This window comes from Athene cunicularia (assembly GCF_003259725.1).
Source record: "Athene cunicularia isolate RWA chromosome 5 unlocalized genomic scaffold, athCun1 chr5_part1, whole genome shotgun sequence".
In the NCBI taxonomy this organism is placed as follows: Eukaryota; Metazoa; Chordata; class Aves; order Strigiformes; family Strigidae; genus Athene; species Athene cunicularia.
The window spans coordinates 29,922,887-29,945,297 of NW_020799101.1; the positions used below are offsets into that span (position 1 = coordinate 29,922,887).

The 22,411-nt window shown below is 37.0% G+C and overlaps 1 protein-coding gene and 1 long non-coding RNA gene across 4 annotated transcripts in view; one reads left to right on the top strand and one right to left on the bottom strand.

Moving 5' to 3' along the window:
* Window positions 1–13,731: 13,731 nt before the first annotated feature.
* The window catches only part of SCFD1 (sec1 family domain containing 1), a 49,134-nt gene continuing 40,454 nt past the window's right edge, over window positions 13,732–22,411 (bottom strand). The window contains exons 21-24 of the mRNA XM_026850089.1: window positions 20,210–20,243; window positions 18,879–18,944; window positions 14,779–14,847; window positions 13,732–13,889 (exon numbers count right to left, since the gene is read on the bottom strand). Coding sequence (XP_026705890.1) covers window positions 13,866–13,889; window positions 14,779–14,847; window positions 18,879–18,944; window positions 20,210–20,243 — 193 coding nt within the window. The 3' untranslated portion in view covers window positions 13,732–13,865. The remainder of the gene's footprint in view (window positions 13,890–14,778; window positions 14,848–18,878; window positions 18,945–20,209; window positions 20,244–22,411) is intronic.
* Window positions 14,854–21,150, top strand: LOC113480880. 3 transcript variants are annotated; one of them, XR_003398559.1, is made up of 3 exons: window positions 14,854–18,288; window positions 19,597–19,887; window positions 20,396–21,150. It is a non-coding gene; the product is annotated as an uncharacterized LOC113480880 (long non-coding RNA). The 3 variants fall into 3 exon arrangements; XR_003398560.1 differs by lacking the exon at window positions 20,396–21,150 and having other exon boundaries at window positions 19,597–19,691; window positions 19,799–19,896; XR_003398558.1 differs by lacking the exon at window positions 20,396–21,150 and having other exon boundaries at window positions 19,597–19,896.

The following is a 22,411-nucleotide window of genomic DNA, read 5'->3' on the forward strand; positions in this document are numbered from 1 at the left end:
TCCCTCTGAAAACTGAAGTCCTTTCATTTCTCCCCTTTTCCCAGCCTGAATTTCCTGTAAGCTCAAGTTCTTTGCAGACTAGATGGAGAGAGTACCTGATTCTTGTAATATTTCTACTTGCTTACCTGCTAGGAAATTTAATCTTCTTTTCTCTCTCCTGTAGTTTGGGGTAGTAGGTATGAAAAACTTCTGCATAAAAGTATTTTAGGCTTCTAAATAAATTTACTTTTGTTTTTCTTTCACATTCACTTTGCAGAGACTGACCTTACCTCCATGTTTAAAATTGGCTTTTCACTTTTCATATTCACTGGCCTCACCATGACCGAAATAATTAATCTGGTACATCTGTAATCTTTCACTAGGGTTCCTTTTTATTTTATTTTAAGAAAATTGAGACAAATTACAAAAGGCATTTGGGAAATTTTCCTGCTTCAGAAAAATAAGATTAACTCACCGCTTGAACACTTTCCGAACTCTCTTGGCTCATCATTTCTCCAAAATAGCTCGATATAGAACTTCCAGATGAATACATGGACTTAATCTGTTAGTTTTGGCAAATATTAGTAGTGTTGAGTAGACTTTCTTCTCACTGATAATGGTTAAGCAGTTATGGTTGAAATTACTTTGTTGTTAGAACAATTTCCACATACATAAAAGGTTCTGAAAGGCTCATAAACAAAGCCATGGGTACTAACAGTAATCTGACTCTCGGTTTTGTGGCACTATTTAGAAATTCTGAAAGTTCTGCGGAAATATCAAATAATTTTGTTTCAGTGTTTTTTTAATTATAAGTTTTCAATCTAGACTGTGAACCTTTTATTTTCCAATTCTGAATTTGTGAATATTAGCCTTACTTTAAATTTTTTGGATGTGCCATAAGCTTTCGCATGCAAAGCAAACAAACAGGAAGGGCAACTGACATCTTGGACAAAGTTGAATTTTTGTTGCACCATCACAGTTGTGGAGTGCCAGGGATGCAGCTTGTAAAGCCCAGAGGACGTTATTGATCCAGTGTAAGGAGCAGAATTATGTGAGGGTCAGCAAGAAACAAAACTGTTGTTGCCACTAGAATTTTACTTTTGCCTGCTTGCTTTTGTTTAAGGTCTTGAAGTGCAACTTCAAAGTTAATCACTTGGACTTTTCAATGTGAGGACAATGCAGGAAAATGCAGTTGCCTCTGCTTGCTTGAGAGATGTATTTGAAGGTAGAGGGTGTATTTTAAGATTGTCATATCTAACGGTTCCTATATCATGTGACTGAATTGTTTAAGATACTAGTAGAGATTTAAATAAAAATGGAGGCTGATTTTGGAGGGTGGGGGGAGGATTTTCTACCTGCAATCTGTAGGACTTCTCAGGCAGAGACACTTGCTATCAGGTCAGTTGAGAACAGTTCAGTGTCTTCCCTCAGCTCTCCAGATTCTTGCTTTTCTATCAGCTGGTTTAAATGGATTTTAATCCTCTGACTTTTAACTATGTCCTGTAGTATTTTAGTGAATCCAAAGTGGAGGTTTGTAAGTGAGAAAGAAAATCTGTGTGTGAAAAATGTCCAGGGAGTGATCAGAGAAAAGAAATCAAAGCAGAAAAGAGAGCTTAGAGTCATTTGTCGTGAGAAAATTAGCAAGTCAGCAATAGGCAATACCATTAGTATTAAAATAGTCAAATAATTTTAGTATGTCTCCTTGGCTTCCTAGAAGTAATGTAATAAATGCTCAAATGATAAAAGCCACAGTTAGGTTTAACAAGCATATGCAGTTTTCACTTTCAGGAAAATAAAAAGGCACTAAATATTTACTTGCATTTATATTGCATCTCTTTCCTGTCTGTCATGGTGATGAACAATACCTCAAGGACCCATTAGCAGTGGCAGCCATCCTTTTAAATTTTGGGTTGGCTTAAGTTTCCCACAGCTGTCAAAATGTTTGATATTTAGAAGACTCTTATTATTTCTGGTCTTTTATTCCACCATGAGGAAGCAAGAGAGGTGACTGGGATTTTGTTGTGTTTATCTCCCACTACCTTGTCTCACAGAGAGAGATATGTATTGTACTGTCCTCGGTGTTTCTGAGCTCACAGTTGGCATTGTGGTTTTACTTGGAGAAAATGTTTGTGTTTTATGCGTGTATGTTGGGAATTTTCAAGAAGGGCCCAAGCTGGGCTGTAAACATTGAACATGCGATTTAAAAAAAAAAAAAAAAAAAAAAAAAAAAATCAAGTAAGCTAGGGCACAGATGTCATATCTGCAAAGTGTCAATGAGATCAATTGCTCAAATACATTAATTGTAACAACAAGGTTTTAGATTACATCATGAAATAGCTTGGACTACTTTGTTGCCACGAGTTGATTGTGAATGGAAATCTGCATTAGAATCAGGTTCCGGGCTTCAGAGAAGTTTTGTCTCTGAAGCTGCTGGTACTGACCATGCTGAAGGTGCCAGGCTGGATGGGTTGCCTGGTCTTGCTACTGTGACTGTTGCTGTTTCCTCCATTCTGCTGATTTCAGTTGCAGCAGAATTAAGATGTTAATGAGCATTTTTGAAAAATCTGTCTTTATAGAAAGAATGTGCATGTTTTAGTAAAATCAAGGTAGTTTGCACAAGCCTAACTTTGACCTCAACTTACAAACCTTTAGAGTACATGATACCTGGTGACAGTGAATATAAACATGCAACAGATCTGGTTGAAAACAGTTTTAAGTACTCTGTTATTGTTAAACATTTAAGGTTGTTAAAGTGTTCTTAGTGAACTATTTATAAAGATACCAATTTTTTTTTTTTTTTTTTTTTTTTTTTTTTTTTTTTTTTTTTTTTTTTTATTATTTTGGCAGGGCTGGTATCTGTGATTTCTTCATTACTGATGAAAATAATTAAACTGGCCATCAAAGGTTTTAATGGCTGCAGCAATTTATGCAGTTGCGTAGTTTCTGGCCAACTAAATGGCAGAACATGGTGGCCTCCTGCATGTCAACTTGCTACAGTGCGTGCATGGGCGCTTCCCAAAGAGGCTGATGGAAGTGGAATCTCCTCAGGAGCGTGGGCAGTCCAAGGGGATACACAGCTGGGCCATACCCTGTTTGTGCCAGGACTGCTTCCCCTCCAGACAGGAACTATAGAAAACTAACTTTCTCCTATGACTTGTGTTGTGGTTGTAATTTGTGGGACTTTACATAGTTGTAGCTCAGCTCAATATTCTCAAATGTTTGGAATTTTCACTGGAAGTCCAATGTGTTCTAGAAACTCGTGGTATTAATTCAGGATTTCAGATAAATGAAGCATCTTCACAGGCAACTCTGCAACTTCTGGATGGGCCTCTTGGCAAGAGCACTGCTTGAACATGACACAGCTTTGTGTGTTCAACCTCAAAATGAAAGCGCTCTTTTCCAAGCATTTACTGTGGGTAGAAATAATCATACGACAGCAAATATTGCTGGCCACAAGAAATTTTCTTCATAAACACATATCTGCTTTTTAAATTTTAGTGTATGTATTTGAATGTTCCACTGCTGCTGGTGCTGAAGAGAGATTTGAAATTATGTTACTTTAACTTCATCCTGCAAAAGCACTGATGGTGGAGCAGCATTAGGTCAACTGGTTTTTAGGGCAAGGGTTTTCCAGGCAGTGATGGGCAAGGCAAGCACTGGAAATACTTCAGTTATATTTATGTGAAAGGTGCTGGTCACATATAGAGGCTTGGCAGCAATACATTTACAGTGGGGTACAAGTAAAATCATGTGTTTTACTGCCCACAGACCCGCATAGGCCGTGGGTACCAGGAGGACAGTGACCACCTATAGCCCGAGTGCTGCCGAGGTACCTGCAGACAGGCCACGCAGCTTTTACCAGGCCTTTTGCCAGATAGGAAGAATTAATGAGACTGGGGAAATTCTTGAATTTCTTTTTACTTAAATAGTGGTTCATTTATTCAAACTTCTGGAAACTTAAGTTCATGCTGAACAACTTTGTTTAATTTTTCATTATGGATAGTGTCATTGCTTCAGCAAAAGCCTGTTTCAAAATGAAAGCTGTTTAAAGGTCAAACATAGTTTATAGCATCATTATTCACCTCATGTGCTGGTTCTTTGGGAAGTGCATTCGGACACCTGATTGTTGCAAAAATATTTTCGCAAAGCAGAAGCTCTTTTTCTACGTGCTAGAAATGTTAGTTTTGAATTCAAGTGAAATACATTATTTTACTAAGGCTGCAGAGCGATGTATGAAAAACAGATAAGACTAGTACTGTTTGTGCACTTTGATTTAATAAAGCCCATTTTTCTTCTGGAGGTACCTTTCTTGGCCTCCTGCCCTTCTTCCTCAAACAAAAGTCTTTAGCTACACATAGTTTACCAGCTTAAGTATACTTTAAAAATGGTAATTTAAAAGCCCTGTATAGCCAAAATAGCTCTGTTCCGGAACGACTCACAGCATGGTCTTTAAAACAGAACACCCAGCCACTAAGCTGTTCTGTGTCACCTCAAAACATCTGCTGGAAAACAAGGCTATAATAGATACATTGTTCTCAGATGCTCTTTTTTCTTTTTTCTTAAGTCTTGTTAAATAGCTTGTATTCCATTTCAGTAGAATAGGGTCCTTTTCTCTTGCAGTAGGAAAAACTTTCCTTCAACAAGGATATTTCTGTGTGCATGCGTGCCTGCACTTTCTTTTACATCTTTTCTTTTAAGAGACTCCAATTAAGAGCTAATCTAACTGAAATGGTGGCTGTTCATCCCTCTGAGCCATTTCTTTCCTGCCGTGCATATGGCTTCCTTCTTTCTTCCCATTCCTTCAGTTGCACTGATGCTCTTGCCTCACTCTGAAAAAGGAGGTTGCTCATGCACGTGGCTGTGGCGCCTTTTCCCTTTCCTCTTTGTACCATCATGCTAAATGTCTGCCGCTTCCTAGGTTCTACTCTTTACCTGGAGCCCTCAAAGCAAGTGCCATTTGTTTCTCCTACAAACATACCCACTTCTGTGGTCCACAGAGTGAGAACACTGTCCTATGGAGGAGATGACCGGATCAATTGGGTACTTAATTGGGTCTTAATTGCTACAGTGTTGGCTTTCATTCACAGCTCCCATCTCTCCTTAAAAGTAGTCTGTGAAATAAGATGAAGTATCCTTATCCTACAAGGAAGCTTTGTAGTGGCTTTTAGGTCTACAGGTCTAGAAATTTAGAAGATAAAAATAGAAACTAAAGGTAGCTTTGAGATTCAGAGAGCCCGTAACCCGAGAGGACCCTTTGGAGGTAGTCAGCAGAGAAGGAATCTCCTGCAGCCTTTCTTTTTTATTCATCCTTTGATCAAGAGTGTTTGCCTCTGAAATGGCAAAGTTTAAAGACTGTCTACAAAAGCATCTGCTATGAGCCAGCCCTATGAGAAATGACTGTATCTGTAGGCAAACTGGAAATAATATTTCCGCTGCCAGATGAACTTTCAGAGAGTTAAATTCTGACCACAGTGGAAAAAGGAAAAGGGAACACCAAGTTATGAAAAACACTTTTATAAAAATAAAAAAAATCTATTTCAAGTTAATTGCATTCCATTTTAAGTATGGCTCATTATGTCCACTTACCAGCCAGGTTTAATGTAAACTGCGTAAAGTAACCTGATGTCATTTAATTAGCAATAATTTTAATTCACATCATCATGTCAACTGTTTTACCATTTCAAAACAGCTGGCCTACTGACTTCTTAAATTTAGACATGTTCAGACCTTTCAAGTATCAAATACTATAAAAGTACTTGCATAGGGAAGGCAATATATTCATCTAATTAATTATAACTGTGTGATATGGAAAATGTTAAGATTCCTAAAACCATATTTTGTGTTTAATCATGAAAATTGCTTCTGCCCTTATGTACATGCAAACATATGCTGTATGTATGCCATTGTTGTACAAAAAGTACTGACATTTCTGATGATTTTTGATGAATTTGGGGATAAATAAAAGAACACACAAACCAGTAGTAAGATAATGCAGGTAGATATTCCTTGACTGTTGGTCTTTCATTATTTTTCAACAATTTGGTCCACACAGAGTTGCACATTCTTGTAGGAGCACCAATCTCTCCAAAAGACTTGGGAACATGATTGTATGCACTGCAAGGCAGACCCTTGCCCTAAACTCTTTTATTGTGCTTCCTGACAAAATAGCTGTAGTGGTATTGCAGCAAAAGATTATTTTAGTTTATAGCCCACTTCTGTCTGATACCTGGGCTTTGTTAAGGTTTTGTTTCTTTTGAATTCAGGCTTTCCAGTAAATAGAAAGAAGAGCAAGATCAACCTAATGTTTTCAATCTCCACTTTTTTTTCGGTGATTGATTGCCAAACCACTAAATCTTTTGTATATCCACAAAGTTTTATACAGTGGAACTGTATCTGTGCACCAAACAACGTGAAAGATCTCAAAGCAACTTGTAGTCATTTGAACTGTTTTCTTGGTGCTTATAGTTTCTGTTGTCAGAAGATCTGCATTTGCGTAGGCAGCATTCATTTTCCTGGTATGTGCCTAAATATGTGAATTTATTCTCTAGTTCCTTGGTAGATGATTCTTCTAATGAAGAATGTCAGTGTCTCCCCAGTCTCATCCCTGACTCAGCAGGATGTGCTATCTTGGATGCTGGAGTCTCCCTCCTGGCTCTTTTTGGTGATGGATGTTACCAACCGTACATGGTCACTAGAGGTTCATGGCTCAGTGTCCTGCTCTTCTCCTGGCCATTGTCCTGTGGAAGGGAGACAAGGAAGGGAGAGAGATGGACCCTATCCTTGACCACCCCTGGGATGGAGCCTACTGCTATTGCTGGGTTCCCTACACATGGCTACTGTGGAAACAGCATGGGAGCCTGAACCCAGTGCTTCCATAGCCTTGCTGGCTGATGCATTACTTTCTGTCCTTGTCTTTTATTTTAGGTGAGAATCTCCCTTTTGTACTTATGCTGGAGTTCTTTTATGATCCCTCCCCTTTCCCACACTGCTGTCTGAGTGAGCTCTACACCTTGATGCCTTGGGAAGGACCCAATTCCCCTTTTTCCTTTTTAAAGCAGGCTTTGATTACCAGTCCTTGTGTGTGGTCATGCTAAACAATGAGCCATTTAATATTTGACTGCTCCAGAGCTTTCCATAAACCAAGTAAGTTAGCCCCAAGCCCTGCCACCCCATGAACCCTTCCTGCTGCTTGTGTCATCCCAACTTCTGATCTGGGCCTTCAGCTGGGGGGAGGGTGGCTCATCCGGACCTGCCTTTTTAAGTCCCACCTAGCCCTTACTGAAAGCAGCCAAGTTCCCCACGCAGGCAGCAACACTTTGTGTGCTGTCTGGCTTAGGCCACGGGATGGGGCCTTGCTGAATACTGCTCCTCAGGCTTTGGATGTGCTGGGGTTCAAGCAGCCATGGAGTCCTTACCACAGACAGTCTGTGAGCTGCAGAGCTGAGCTCTGGGCTGTGCAGTGCCGAGGCTTGCAGCTCTTGCAGTCACGAGGTCGCAGATGCAGTCAAAATTGTTCTTCAGTGAGCAAGGGAAACTAAGATGGTAATCAAGATGCATCTGCAAACTGCAATCAGTCCTGCCATCCCTCTCCATTGTGAAGAGGGGAAAAAAAACAAAACCAACAAACCTGTTTGAGAAGTTGGACTTGGACACAGTGGCTGCTCACTTACAGATTTCTTTAGGGTGCAGCTGCAGAAGCGCCTTCTTGCATTTGGGAGCACTAGGCATGATCAGAAAAACTGGAATACTGTGTATAGTAGGAATAAATTCTGGGGAATCAGTAAAAACACTTGAACATAATGGAATTCCTTTAATGTAATAATCTTAAGGAAGGAGGAGACTAGAGTAAGATTGCCTTTCTGTAAATATCCTTTGCAGTCATTTAGCTTTTCTATTGTAATTGTGAAAAAAAGTTCTGTATCTGAACAGCATAAAAATGTGTCATATTAATGCAACGATAGAGACATTTGTCCTTGATTTCTAACTGTGAAAATTTCCAAAGAATGCAGTCCAGGTTTCATCCTTTCTGGATCTAAGTCAGCAAGAGTTGCATTTATTTTCTTAGCAGTGTTTTCATTTCCAAAATGAGTGTTTATTAGAAATAGGTAACAGAAAGCAAGGTCATCTTGTGCCAAAAGATTCTTCTAACTCTGATGTGTTTTTGCTTCAGAAACTTTAGATGTACAAATATTTCTGTGGGTTTGGGAGGGAGCTAGCTGTTTCCTTTGAGATATCAATACAAGCATTTTGGGGCTAAATCCTTGTCTCTGCTGGGACACTGGAAGGTTTCTAAAACCCTTATGTAATTTAGGGTTCACGCCAGTGTTGACGGATGGACTTTAAGAACTGTCAGGCTTTGTAGAAAGCCTGGCTAGGATACTGGTGGGCTTGGCGCTTGAAGCCCAGATCCTGACCAGATAGGGACTGCACTAGGGAGGCCAGGCCAGGAGAACAGCAGAAGAAATTACTAATGACACCTAAAGGAGGAAAAAGAATTTGGAAAACATCAAAATTTGGTGTTCATGGGTTGACTGCCACAATTACAAAACTACATCAGTTTTCATCAGGTTTTCACTGACTGACTAAGCTGGATCCTATCCTAAAGTATGGGGACTATGCTTTTGATCATTGGTATTGCAGTGAATTGAAAGGGAGATGTAAGGGAAAAAAAAGACAGAAACTTAATTCTAACTAATAAGCAAGAGATTTTATGATTAAAAAACCCCCAAACTTATTCTGGAGAAGTGACCTCTTTTGGGTTCACCCATTTTCATGTTGGGCCCTGAGCCTGCAGAAATTCGTTTTCCAGGGAGGAGTGACTAAAGACATGAGCACTCACTCTCCTCCTTGAGAACCCTGAGCTGATAGTAACACTGCTTTTTCTTGCCTTATGCAAGGCAAGGTTAATTGAACAGACTTCTCCCCTGTGGAGGAACATGGTCTGCAGAATTATGAGAAAGCTGGTGGTGTGGCTAGCAAAAACACTTGTGCAATTTCCCAGCAAGTCCTAGAGGATTTCCAGTTGTTTGTTTTTCCTCCCTCTTCTTCGAACTACCACATATCCCTCACATGATAAAGGTGATGGAGACATAAAAACCACAGAAGGTAGACTTATAGTTACCTTCCCTGTGTAGTAGTGCTTATCCTCACATTGTTTTCTTTCAAAGAACTCATTAGAGCCTGGTTACGGTGAGGGAAGGCTGGCTAGCCACAGTTTTTTTTTCACTGGGAAGAAAAAAATGGCCTCGGTACTGCAGCTCAACAGACTATGATGTTTAGGAGTAGGTATCTTTTCCTGTGAGTTACCAATTCAAACTACATCTGAATGAACAGGGTCCATGGCTGATTAATTACCTATGGGAACTGGATTGATGTTTAAGGGTGAATTCAAAACCCAGCTGGAGCTCAGTAGTTTAGCTGTCAACAATCCCAGGAAAATGAAGTAAAAGAGGTCCTCCTAGAGGACTGGAACATATTGGTAATGGAATCTGGAGAAAATATGGCACCAGTGGTGTTTCACTTCATTCACATATAAAAAGCGAGGGTTTATTTCAGTGCTAGAAAAACTGACAATACAGCATTTAGCTTTGCTAATATACAAGCAAAAATTTATGTGCTTGCCTGTGAAACATCTTGTGTCATAATCCATCATCTTTGGCTCTTATCTCTCCCTTATATGGTTTTGTGACCTGATAAGTCTTTCTTATATAACAGAAAACACCGACACATAAAAGAACAACAAACCAAGAATGAAGACACCAATCATATGGGATTTATAGATGGAGGAAAATGCTGCCCTTTTTCATACGGTGCATATTTGTGGTCTAGAAAAAGCGTGTAAACATAGTTATTTACATTGGAAACAGAAAAAACTGATTGTGTTGATTTATGGTTTAAAAAGTTGTTTGAGAAGCATGTATCAGAATGAAAGCCTGGACTCTGTTTTTAAATCAATTTAGTGCTATACTTGCATTGTCATAAACATTTCAGAGAAGAGCTTCTAGGGTCATTCAAGTATAAGGTGTTGCAATTATTCTCCTTGTTAGAGATGCAGTAAGAACCAAGACAGCTTTGCAACTGTAGCTGAATGTACAAACGGCCCTAGTTCATTTCAGGGAGTAAATTAAACAGCTCATTTAAGTCCACTACAAAAAAAAAAGTATTTGAGCTGACCTGTGTAAATTTACCGCCCAAAATGAAGTAGAAGTAATCCCATTATTTGTTAAAACTAAATATTCAGTATAATTTCAAAACCTATATAGAGGGAAGATATACATTTATTTGGGGGAAGCAGAAAAAGGAGGGCAAATGGTTTCAGCTATAAGAAACACTATGGAGAATTGCATTCATATCAGGTTATTACTATTAATTCTAAAATAAAACCTTCCAGCAAATATGGAACAAATCCACACTGATTTTTGTGAAGGGAAGCTACCCACCTCTCTGGCACTTCTTTTTCTTGCAGGTTAATTTTCCTCTATTTATTTTCATAATACATACATAATACAAATAACAATTTGGAGCAGTAAATAATGGTTACATTGCATGTCCATTTTGAAATAATAAGAAGCAACTTTCTTTAAAAGCATTATGCATATGATCTACTCCTTAGATTGCCAAAACCAGGAATGCACAAGATGGGAAGATGTGAAGTAGGATGCAGGACTGAGAGTCCTGAAGCTTTTGGGGATGTGACTGGTTTCACAGAATAAAGATCAGTCCTCCATTGCCAAACCAAGACAGCCACCCTCTGCAATTACGAGAAGGAGCTGGGATAAGTTAAATACAACATTTTAAAAAAATGTAAAATTTGGTCCTGCTTGGTTTTCAGAAGGGGAAAGACACTGGAAGATAAAGGGAAAGCTACAAATTTTATCATTAGAATTTCAAATTCTTGTGCAAGTGAGCTACCTAAGGGTTTATAATTTTAGAAAAAAATGATACATAGGTAGATTAAATATGCAGATTTTTCAATGCCTTTGAAGGAGGTAATTTGTATCTCAGTGATATGTGACCACATGAAAAAGCAGAATATATTTGAATGTTGCTGAAAATGACTGCAATTTCTACACAGAGTAGGGTCACTAAACTGTTTCTGAACAAAACAGAAGTGGGCCAAATCATCCACGAAGTCACTGCAAGAAAATTATTAACGTTTTCTCTGATCTCTGAAGTTATGGAGAAACCATTGCTACTGTGGCTAATTCTTCTGTTACACTAGAACACTGACCAAGCTTGACTTTCCATGAGCCAGAGCCCTCTGTCAGCAATGCGTAGCAACTAACGGATCATCCAACCCAAAGAGAGAGAGTAGGTCTCCCCACTGTCAGTAAACAAAGGATAGGAGGTTGTTTTGGCTCAACACCTTTTATTTCAGATCTGAAGAACACAGTTGTGATAATTTTGTACTGGAGGCTGGTGCTGCCATTGGCACTGCCCTGCCAGCCAGCCCTGCCCAAGATTAATTAACAAAGAAGAGGCTAGACAAGTTCCAAAACTCCCTGGTCCTCCATGCAGTCGCTTAAAATATTTACTAGCAACATGAACGCTGCTGGTACTATTTTACTTAAAAGACTTGCTGAGCCAGGCATAACCTCTCCTTTAAGCACAGACCTTTGAGGATCTGAAGGGTATGGTGACTGGCTATAAACTTGAATAAACTTGCTGATGAGCCAGCTTACTTTTAACATTGCTTGCTTCTAGAATAACTATGGAGGCTTCATGTACAACCTTCTCCATCCCTAATTTCCCAGGAAATATTGAGGGAAAGGGCCACATAATAAAAACCAGCACGCTGTAACTTGGGTTGTTACAGAGTGGTAAATCTAAGATTTTAATGGTAACAGAGAGCTTTAGGACTACTAATGCAACAGATCCAGAAAGCTAGTTTGGAGAGGAAAGAGAAGAATGTTTGAAGTACTGAAATTGTATTTATTCATTTTTTAAAAAATCAAATCCCATGTTGACCAGTGCATACTCACACAACAGACCTGAAGATCCAGCTATAAAGCTGGGCACAAATGAAACCTGTCTCCAGGGGCAGCATGAAGGCTGAAAACTACGTTTTTGAACACATCCACCAAAGTAATTTCTGATATCTTCCCAGAGTTTACTGAAACAGCAAATTCTGTAAGCTGTGATTTAGGAGTGCTCCTGGTTTAACTGAGCAGGGTCCATCATAGCACAGGCTGCCACAAGGTCTGGACAAAAAGCAGTCAGCAGATTTTTCAGAAGTTGGTTATCAGTTGCAAGGTTAAAACTGCACAGGAAGCACAGTTTTCTTGGGGATGGATTATTTCAAGCTCCTAAAATGAACTTCCACAGGAAGCAATAAACACCTTAAATGTAATTTTCTTTTCCAAATGCACTTTGACCTTGTTTTAGTAACAAATATAGTATATGTAGGGAATTGGAATAACAAACTCCATTTGACACACTGAGTCCTTGCTGATGAGTATGGAAGCGTTTTTGGTCACTTACAAAATGCTCAGTTTTTGCTCACTTACAAAAACTGCAATTAACAGGGCAATAAATGTATTTATTGACTTTGTAAGGTTAGAAGTTTTATAGTAGTAGTGTGGAGTAGCTTACAACATTCAGCTAATTAAATAATATGATAATATAAATATGTATAATCTAGACCGTGTTACTTCTAAAGAATAGATCAACTGCATTTCTTGTTTAGATGTTCTGAAAAAAATCTAGCTGGGGAAAAAGTATTGTTTTCAGAGCAAAATTAACATTCAACATTGAAGAATAGTGCAAGAAACACTGTTGAAAAAATTTACAGTAAGCCAGTAATTCTTACAATCTCACAGTTTGTTAATAAACCCACAAGTGTTTTCTTCTTACTTTTTGAGTATGTTAGGCCTCCTTTTGAAGACATATTATTCCTTCACCAGTAGCAGTGCTATTTCCAGAGAGGACATTTCTAGAGACATATATCTATAAAGAAATTTTGTTACATTCTCTCAATTCCCATACACACTCTCCAGAGATGTCATTAATGGCAAAACTTAATTCTATCATGAGATTCTTTAAAATACTGAACTACCCCTACCTAATGCAATTGGTAAAAACTCTACTTTACATATGCGCTTATAAAACAGTTAAAAGCTGTTTTGTGAGCATGACTTGGCTTTTTCTCAAACATAACAGCAAAAGCAGTTACAATAAAAAGTACAGAAGAAAATTATTAAATGTTTCACCGTTTGTGACTCTGTAAGAAAGGAATTTTCTCTTAACCTTAAGAGAAAAGCTAAATTACTGTATCAGAAACTTGTACTGAAGGTATCTTCAAGTACATCTTTGGACCATCAAGCAAAGACTGCACAAATTTAAGTACAAATATAATGATTTTGGTAAAATAAAGGATAAAAGAAAAGGTAAAATAAAAATAAAATAACTACTACTAGAAGTAGTAGTTGTCTTGCACTGAGGCTGTTTGTCTGTGGTTCTAAAAGGCAGTTTTGTCCTTTTCATTTCTGTTAAATAAAGATAATCTGGCTTTCAGGAAGAACACATCTCCTAAAGACAGACTCGACCTTTTCTTCAAGCTACTGCTTTGTTTACTGTAACAGAAACTATATACAAGCACTTGAAAATGCTATGCTTTTCAGCCAGCTCTGTCATATACCGTAGGCTAATTCTGAATTTAGAATGTAATAATGTGAAACTGACCCCCACCAAAAATATAGCAGGTTTTAAGGTTTATTTCTGAAATGTTGATATACACCATAGTAATTACAGATCTTTTTTAAAGGTTATCATATTAATGAAATGGGTTTAAGTTTTAATATGATGACAAAACTATAGATACGAAGATATCTGAATGTTGTAATAATTCTCTGTTGTCACACTGCCATCCAGGTAATGGTGTTTCAGTCTTATTTCTGGCCAAGTAGGGAGAGCTAAACATGAAGAGACAGAAAACTATTAAGTTGCTAATCTTATTCTTTCAGTCAAACTAATATCCAATTCACACAGTAAATATTTCTGTCTTGCAACCAGAAGTATGATGGTAATAGAATATTTAATGGAGCTTCAAATCATAAGATCTGAATAAATCTCAGAGGTAAAGGTGAAGCATACACAGTCAAGTCAACAAAAAAGTGCAGTAAGCTGACTTAAGAGTTATAAGCTGGTAGGTACCATTTGTGTCCTTCAAGTGCAGCAAGAATTAATTTAGTTCTTAAAAATGTAGTTTTGAATAACAAATTTATTCTCATCTTAGTAGAAAGTAAAACCATTGGTGGTGACAGCTACTGAATGGCTGCTATTTGCTGATTTCCGTGAATAATTTTTATTTTGCATCTGTATTGGATGGAGACATAGAGAAGTAATGGCGATGATAATGTTTTTAACAGCACTAAAAAACTGATTTTAGTATAGGTATGGACAACATCAAGCCTCCACTAGGCCAGTATTTATAAATAGCAAAATTTAATACAAATTTTTAAAGATCACTGTTGTGAATAGCAGTTTTTAACTTGCAGAAATTGCTAGAATAGCCTGGGAAGACATGCTATTTGTGAAAATATCAAGAACTGAGTGATTGTTTTCATCAGGACTTATGTAAAAGCACTTATGAAGAACTTGATTACCTGTGTAACCTGTGAACTAACACTAACAATACAGTGTCCATTTCAATTGAGTGAAAATAGATAACAAGAACGTGTATTAATCTTTCACAAATGAGTTTGATTTTTTTGTAAAATGCAGAGAGAGGTGTAAGGGCAAATAAGTGAACACACAGTTACAGAAGTAATAAATATTACAGAGGTTATTAAAAGTACCAACCTGTTTTATAAACTGTGTAGCATTAAAAAGTTCACTGCAGCCATAGAGGACATGTTTGCCTTGTTTACCCTAAAAAAAGGCAAGACAGGAAGAAATCAAGTGTTTAACAGAACAGTATAAGTGGCTTAAACTAACTGTATACCAAAAAACCAAATCTTGATGATGTTGGAATACACTTTTGGTTGAAAAAGGAATAGTTATTCCACCAGAAAAAAAAATCCAAAACGTAACTAAAGTGGAAAACGCGAGACCAGAGGCAGAAAGAAAGTGGGAAAAATGGGGCATTTTACACATTTGAAGTCACTAGAATGTTAAGTTCTCTGATGTATCTACGAATGACTTGGGGAGGCAAACAACCTTACTTGAGCAAACCCTACCCCCTAAAATAACCAGGCACTGTGCTAAGAATAGTAACAATATATTCACTGTTTATGTTGCATTAGAGCCTGTAAACTTAAACCTGTAATTAATTTCCATATGATGATGATGCTAAAAACAGCACTACTTTTTGTAAAGAGAGTCTGAAACAAAATGTTGATTTCAATCGGATGCTTAACAAACCTAGTTTGCAGTTTAACAGTATTCACTTGAGTAAGGCTACCAAAGTGCTATGTTAGCATTTTGGAAGTGAAAATTATTTTAAGTAGTAACATCATTTCAGACTGAATTTATTTCCAGTGTTGGGCTAATAATTCCATGGTTCCTCCAAAGGTCAAGCATAGGCTTGAGAAATCTGTTTCACTGTTATTTTGCATTTTCCCATGTTAGGTAAAACTCACTTATTAAAGAGCAAAACAGGAACACAAGCCTTGACAAAATGATTTTGTTTCATATATATTAACCATTGTGCTGTTTCAGCAGAAAGTAATGGAAGCAGATTCAAACAGTCCTTAGCTGGTGGTCACACACTAATTGGGGGGATGGTAATCCTGGTTCAAATCCTCATCTTTATTAATTTTCAGTGGTTTGTGGCAATAGACTATTCTCCTTGCTGATCAGCATCTTGAGCTTGCATCTTCTCACGTTTCAGGCCAGTTTTTTTAATCTTGATGACCAAACAGGCCTGGTTTTGATCTAAACTGGTATTTTGACAGATTCCACTTCCAGCAGCATGACTCAATAGCATTTTTTTCTGCCTGGTACCAAAAAAATTTTTTTAAACTATATAGATAATTGTGAAATTAGACTGTTGCCTTTCAGATAGCTCTAAAGTACATTAATGTACACTTCCAGTCTGTCATATATATTCTTCTAAAAGTGTAATTTTTGTAAATGTATGCTTTTATTTGAAGTTAATTACTTAGTCCATTTAAACAAAGAGCTGTATCTCTAAATAATTACTGGAGACAAGTTGAAACTGCTTAACATCTAAAAAAACCCCAGACCTCAGTACTCTTCAAAGTCCAGTATTTTTTAATGACAGAAAAAATATGCTGCATTTAAATTTCTTGTTCTTAAATTTCAGATTATCAAGCAGAACCTTTCAAACCAAAAGGAACTGAAAGAACATGCTAAATTATTTTGTACAAAACAGTATGCTAGTCTCCTCTTAGAGGTTCCCTATGGCTTGCAATTTTAATGACACATTTTCAGCATGTTGAACTGAACTTGGCCAATGTATTTATTTTAAGGCACAATATATTTATTTTAAGGCACAATCTGCCTTACTGACATAAATATTTGCTTTTTGATGATGTGAAATAGTCCACTCTAGCACAGAACTGCAAATGGATTTGAGGGTTCCTCTTCATTCTCCTACAAAAAAACCCCAGAATGTCAAAGCTGAATGAACATTGCTTCCTGTTTTAGAAAGTTTTAAAATACTTTCTCTGTGCTTTCAGAGTCAAACTGGCAAAACAGATAGTGCTTAGAAAAATAAAGCAGTGAATAAAATCTTTGTGGTATCTGCTTGCAAGAACAGAGCTGTTGATTTTTCTCCTTTTATATTCTGGAGAAGACTGATTGAATATTAGAATAATTAGTAAGCTACATCTGTTGAAACAACAGATGCTGGAAGTGTACTGCATGGCAAAGCAAATTTTATTGCATAAGCCAGTAAAAGTCACCTGGGAAAGGCAGAAAAATCTCTGGGGGGTGGAAGGTGGAATTAAGCCTTTCATTAACCTTTCTTGTTTTTTCCAGAGCAAATGGCTAAGCAGAATAATGGTGAGGGAGTCTTCCCCCTTGGGAAATCACCTCCCGCTGACCAAGTATGCAGTCTGATTGGAGAACCATACAGCACTCTTCAGCTGTGAAAACTGATGATGCAGAAACCTCTGCCCACAGGTTCCAGAAGAAAAACTACGTCCTAATTCTAACTCTCCAAGAGATCTAACATTACCGTTCCTGTAGTTTTCAGTTACTTCTGTCCTCTCCATCTGTTTATCAAATGACCTCCCATTTGCCTTCTTATTTCTCAAACTTCAGCTTCCTGCCACCTTGTATGAAGCACTGAGTGTTTGTTGTCATGCAAATGCTCTGTGTATACACATATATATGTATACGCATAGAGAGCAAACCTCAGCTCTGACAGCAGGCAGCTACGTATCAGAGAAGTGTATTAGCCTCTAGGGGAGGGGATTCACAGTTTTATTTTAGTAGGAAGTAACAAACCTGCATGTTGCTGGGCATCTTTTGAATTGATATGGCACTTGAAGTGGCTTTGGGTAAACTAAGGAGTAAGCCGAAATTTAACAATGCACTCTGCTACAGGCAGATGCCCCACTGAATGCTATAATTAGTTATAAAGAGTGGTAAGTGCTAAGCTGAGCCCAAATAATTTCTTTTTAACTTATATTCCTCTTCTTATCCTTTCCCCTATCCAGACCAGCTCTGTTCCAAAATGACTGCTTGTTAGAGGGAGAAAACAACTTGGCACACATGTTCTGACTTTGTATTCTTTAAGATTTACCTGGACATTAAACTCTCATGTACTTGTTTTGTGGAAGAGTGTTTTTCAGTGACTAAGGCTCCATATTTATTCTTTTCTGTGAAAAGCCTCAATCCAGTCCATCACAGGACAGGACGATTGTAGCATGAACAAGGTTAAGATCAGGAAGGAAGACTGGTGTGCTGCTGCTCTTAAATAATTTATTACCTGCTTCAAAATTTTATCAAGGTTCCTTTTGTAATTTCTTATTCCTGGAAAATGCTTGAATCCCACCCCTGCCCCTCAAGAACCCTAATGATGTTACTTTTCTCCATCCACTGATTTTTTGGTGTACGTGTGTTCTGCTAGGCTGGCCAGCTGGAACCAGAGAAATTAAGTCTGTTACACTAGCATTACATAGTTGTTTATGTATTTTCTCTGTGCATGTAACACCTCTTATGATTTCTATGCAGAATCAAATGGTGCAGCACATCAAGAATGAGCTAACTCATTAGCAAAACCTTCTAAATGTGGGAAAATAATAAACGGTCAGTTATTGATGCCAATATGATCTCTGCTCTGACAGGCTGCATAGTATTTGCATTACCCTGGCTTCTGAAAACAACAGACAATAGGCTCAAGTAAGATTGTTGTAAACTAAGATACTGTTATCTGTAGGCCTTGTTTTGAACTGATTTCATATTGCTAAGTTACGTATGTAAAAGGTATCTCTTGCAAGATCTATGAAAACTAGACAATTATGAGTAGTTCCTCACCTTCAAGGCAATGATATGCTCGAGCTGCTTTATTTAACAATGGCAAACAAAAACTAGTAACAGAATTCTAAAACAGTATGAACAGCCGAACTGACAGCATTTGATGTATCAATACAGAAGACAGGTTAATTCAGTCAGCTCTATCTGTTGACAATTTTCAACCATGTTAAGTGTGTATGAAGACAAAATAAAGCAGAATGCCGTTTATTTACTCAATTCAAAAGTGCAACATGCGCAAATCCACCAGAAACAGTTAACTCTTTATTGGTGTGAATTAATAATCCACACTTTCTACTGATTTCTTACATACTTTATTCCCCCTGACTCTGTATATAACGTGGATGGTAAGGCTAATTTCACAGACTTAATCTTCTTAATACTAAACGTTAAAGAAAACCTGCTAAAACTGTTTCTGTCAGTAAGTTATAGACTACAGCTGACAGAAGTGCACATACCTTTATGTAGTCGATAAGATTTTGATATTCAATATAGTTGCCTCCTCCAACTACAAACACTATCGCCTAGAAGGTAACACACACATAATCAGAAGATGCATTCAAATTCTTAGTATTTCAGTAGTAAAATATGTATCAAATCATTAAATCTACAGCAAAAATAATCCTAATCACACTGCAGTATAATAAGAACTGGACACAGAACCATTAGCTTCCTACCTGAAAGATAATAGAAGAGTTTTAGTAGGATGCAGAATAGCAAACTGAGAGCTTTTAACATGTCACTATATTCTAATAAGGAATACTTGAAACGTAAGCAGTTTCAACATGTTACATTTTGTGCAGAGATGTCTCCAGTGTCCATAGCAACAGTAAAAATTTTTCCATGGATGTTTAAGAATTAGTTTGGGACACAAAATACTTCTGTTATAAAGGAATACACTTTGTTATTGTTTTTCCACCTCCTGCTTACTACTGGTAATAATCTAATATTACAGGTAAAGGCCATCAGTATTTTCTGGGCTATGTTTAAAAGAGAACAATTAATGAATAGAAAAAGGAGACTTTGGAGTTGCGTAACTTTTGTTAACATTCACTATCCAAAATTGTTTGACTACGCGATACCAATTTTATATAGACTTTATGTTACTACTGGTATTTTTGCTATGACCATCTGCTAGTCATATATATGACATCATATGGTATTTCTTTTGTTCAGGAGGATAATCAGGACATTTCAGGAGAAATCTGAGACATATGTATATTGCCAATGCAAAGAATTTGCTTATGAAACTAGGAAGTAAGATCATAGAAGTAAGACTTTATTATTTGCAAATATTTATCTTGAAAAATACTGAAAGCTATTGGCATTTGTATAAAATGACAACATTTGTTGTTTTGCTTTTCTCCTTTAATTGCAGAGACTGTTTAAAATCCTGTCACTTAAATTAGTGGTCAACACTGCTGTTTAAGGCTGAACAAAGGATTAAATTTAGAGAGCATTCTAAAGGTCTGGTATGAAAACAGGGGGTTTAAATTGCTGAGTATCCAATTAGGATATTAATAAATCCCTGTAATTACCTTCACAAGAATTTTCTAGATTTTTTTCCCCAGTATTAGTTAATGCTTACATAGTCTTTTGAAGATGAAAAGACTTCTTCAAAGTAACAGCTAATTGTAATTAATGCTAGATATAATTAGTCTAAATGGTTTCTGCAAACATGACCCCTTGTTTTCCTAATCATGATCCTCAAAAATGACTGGTACTTCAGGATTTTTTTTTTTTCTTTTTAAACACAGGAACATTGAAAAATAATTTCTACGTGACTTACCTCTTGGAATGGATTTTTGTTTCTTGGAACTGAACTATAAAAAGAAACACAAACAAACGACAACTTAAATTTTATTAGACATTAATATAAATACACGAAGTAAGTATCATGTTTATGGAATACTATATAATGTTAGACAAAGATATAAAATAGAACAGTAATTGCTTTTCTGCATTCATTCTCCAGGTATTTTATTTAAATGATTTGTTATGGAAAAATCATCTTCAGGACTCAAAACATGAGCAAATAGGAATTTAACTTCATCAGTTTTAAGGTTGCTGTCTGAATCATAAGCTTTATGACAACACTTCTTTTAGAGTTTAGAAGTTCTAACTATATTGCTGCTAGCTAGGAGCAAATACAGTGAGTAAAATATTTCATCAGCATTAGCACAGTTCATGACGCAAGTCCTGCCTACTGGAATCTTAACTAGGTAAGCCCCTCAGTTTGCAGTGCCTGCACATATACCCAGTGAGGCTTCAAAATCACAAAAGCTACCATAGGCAGCAGGTATGTGTTCTGCAACAACATTAGGATTAAAATGATTTAAGGAGGAAGAGGTTAAGTTACAGTTCAGGTGGTACAAACTCTTCTCCATCTGAAGACACAGTCCTAGCCACAGGGAAGTAGCAGGCAGAGAGGGAAAAACCTCTTTTCCTGCATCACCTTGCACCTTCAGGAGGAAGGGAAAAAGCAAAGAGAAAGTTCTGAAGGGTCAGTCTGCTCTCTCATCCTTTGCTCACACACTACCACTACCTTCCTGCCCTGTACCGGCCTGCAGCCCTAGGTAGCCAAATACTTCTTATGTTCTAACAGATTAAAAGCACTGCATCTTTTGCTTCAACTTACCTTTTCCCTTATTTCAAGTTTTCTGAGTAAAAAATAACAGTTGACCACAGATTCCAGTGTATCAGAAAAAACAGGTTTTAAGAGGGAATGGCTCTCACAGACTCCCCATAAGGAGAAAATTTAGCCCAATTCTTTTGTGATTTGGATATGATATGACAAATCCACATATATTTTGTCATCCTTCCAGAGGGCAAGGTCTGTTTATACTTGACAGGCTTTACACAGAATGTGAAGATACTGTTTTGCTAAGACTGAATTACAGCAATGCAGTTCCTACTCTATTTAAAAAGTAACAGAAATGCCAGTATTTCTTAAAACAGGAGTAGGTTAGAAAAAAACCCCAACAGTATTTAAAAAATATCATTCCATTAACTATACTATTTGATATTGTTATTATTAACTAGTAATATTTTGTCAAGCCTTTTGTCAAACCTATGGTTTTTTTATCATCTATATAAATATTTGAAGGGAGAATTAGATAAACCCATATATGGCTAGAGTAGTTTTGTTGCCATGCTCAAATATGATTTAAGGAGTATAATTTGAGTTTACGTACAAAACCCCAACAAACCTTGAACCAGAAATTGTTTTTCCTTATGATGATTATTACAGCTACACAGAATGGCATGTTGATGAACTGCTCTAAATGCCTATCTTTACATTGTTTAAAGCAAGAGAAGAGTTAGATGGAGTAAAATATGGGTAAAATTGCACGTTTATGTGAAAACCCGCTGGCTTAAAAAAAATCTTTGCACAGAATCCTCCAAAAATTAACAAAACAATGAAAGTTGTAATTAACAAGAAACATAAAATACTGTCAATTAAGTAGCTTCTCCATTTCTAGGATATTGTAAGTGAGATTATCAGTTACAGTTATTGGTTGATGACATAAAGCAAGAGATATAAATTTGTAAAATTCTAGTGGAATTCCTCCTCTTCTCTTTTATTCGCAAAATAAACTATATCCCTCCCTTCAGATGCACACGAATATAAAATGTGCACCTGCCTACACAAGAGCAAATGCAGTCAATTTTTAATGATTTTTTTTCGCTGTTAACTTTGTAGCAATGTAAAATTTTAACTGTTTAAAAAGTGATGAAATTTTGGTGCACTGTGTGATGACCTCTTAATTTGACAGTGAAAATCCAGAAAGTTTCAAAGAAACCAAGCAGTACAGCTATAAAGAATTCTAACATTTATTTTTGCTAAATATTAGCACGCATTCCTGTGACTGAACCGATGTACGTGTTAGCAGCATGTTCAGCCAGTAGAACAAAAGATTTTTTTTTTGTAGTGTTATAAAAATTTATCTGGTTGATCCAAGTTCCTGTTGTGAATTCCTTCAACACCAAC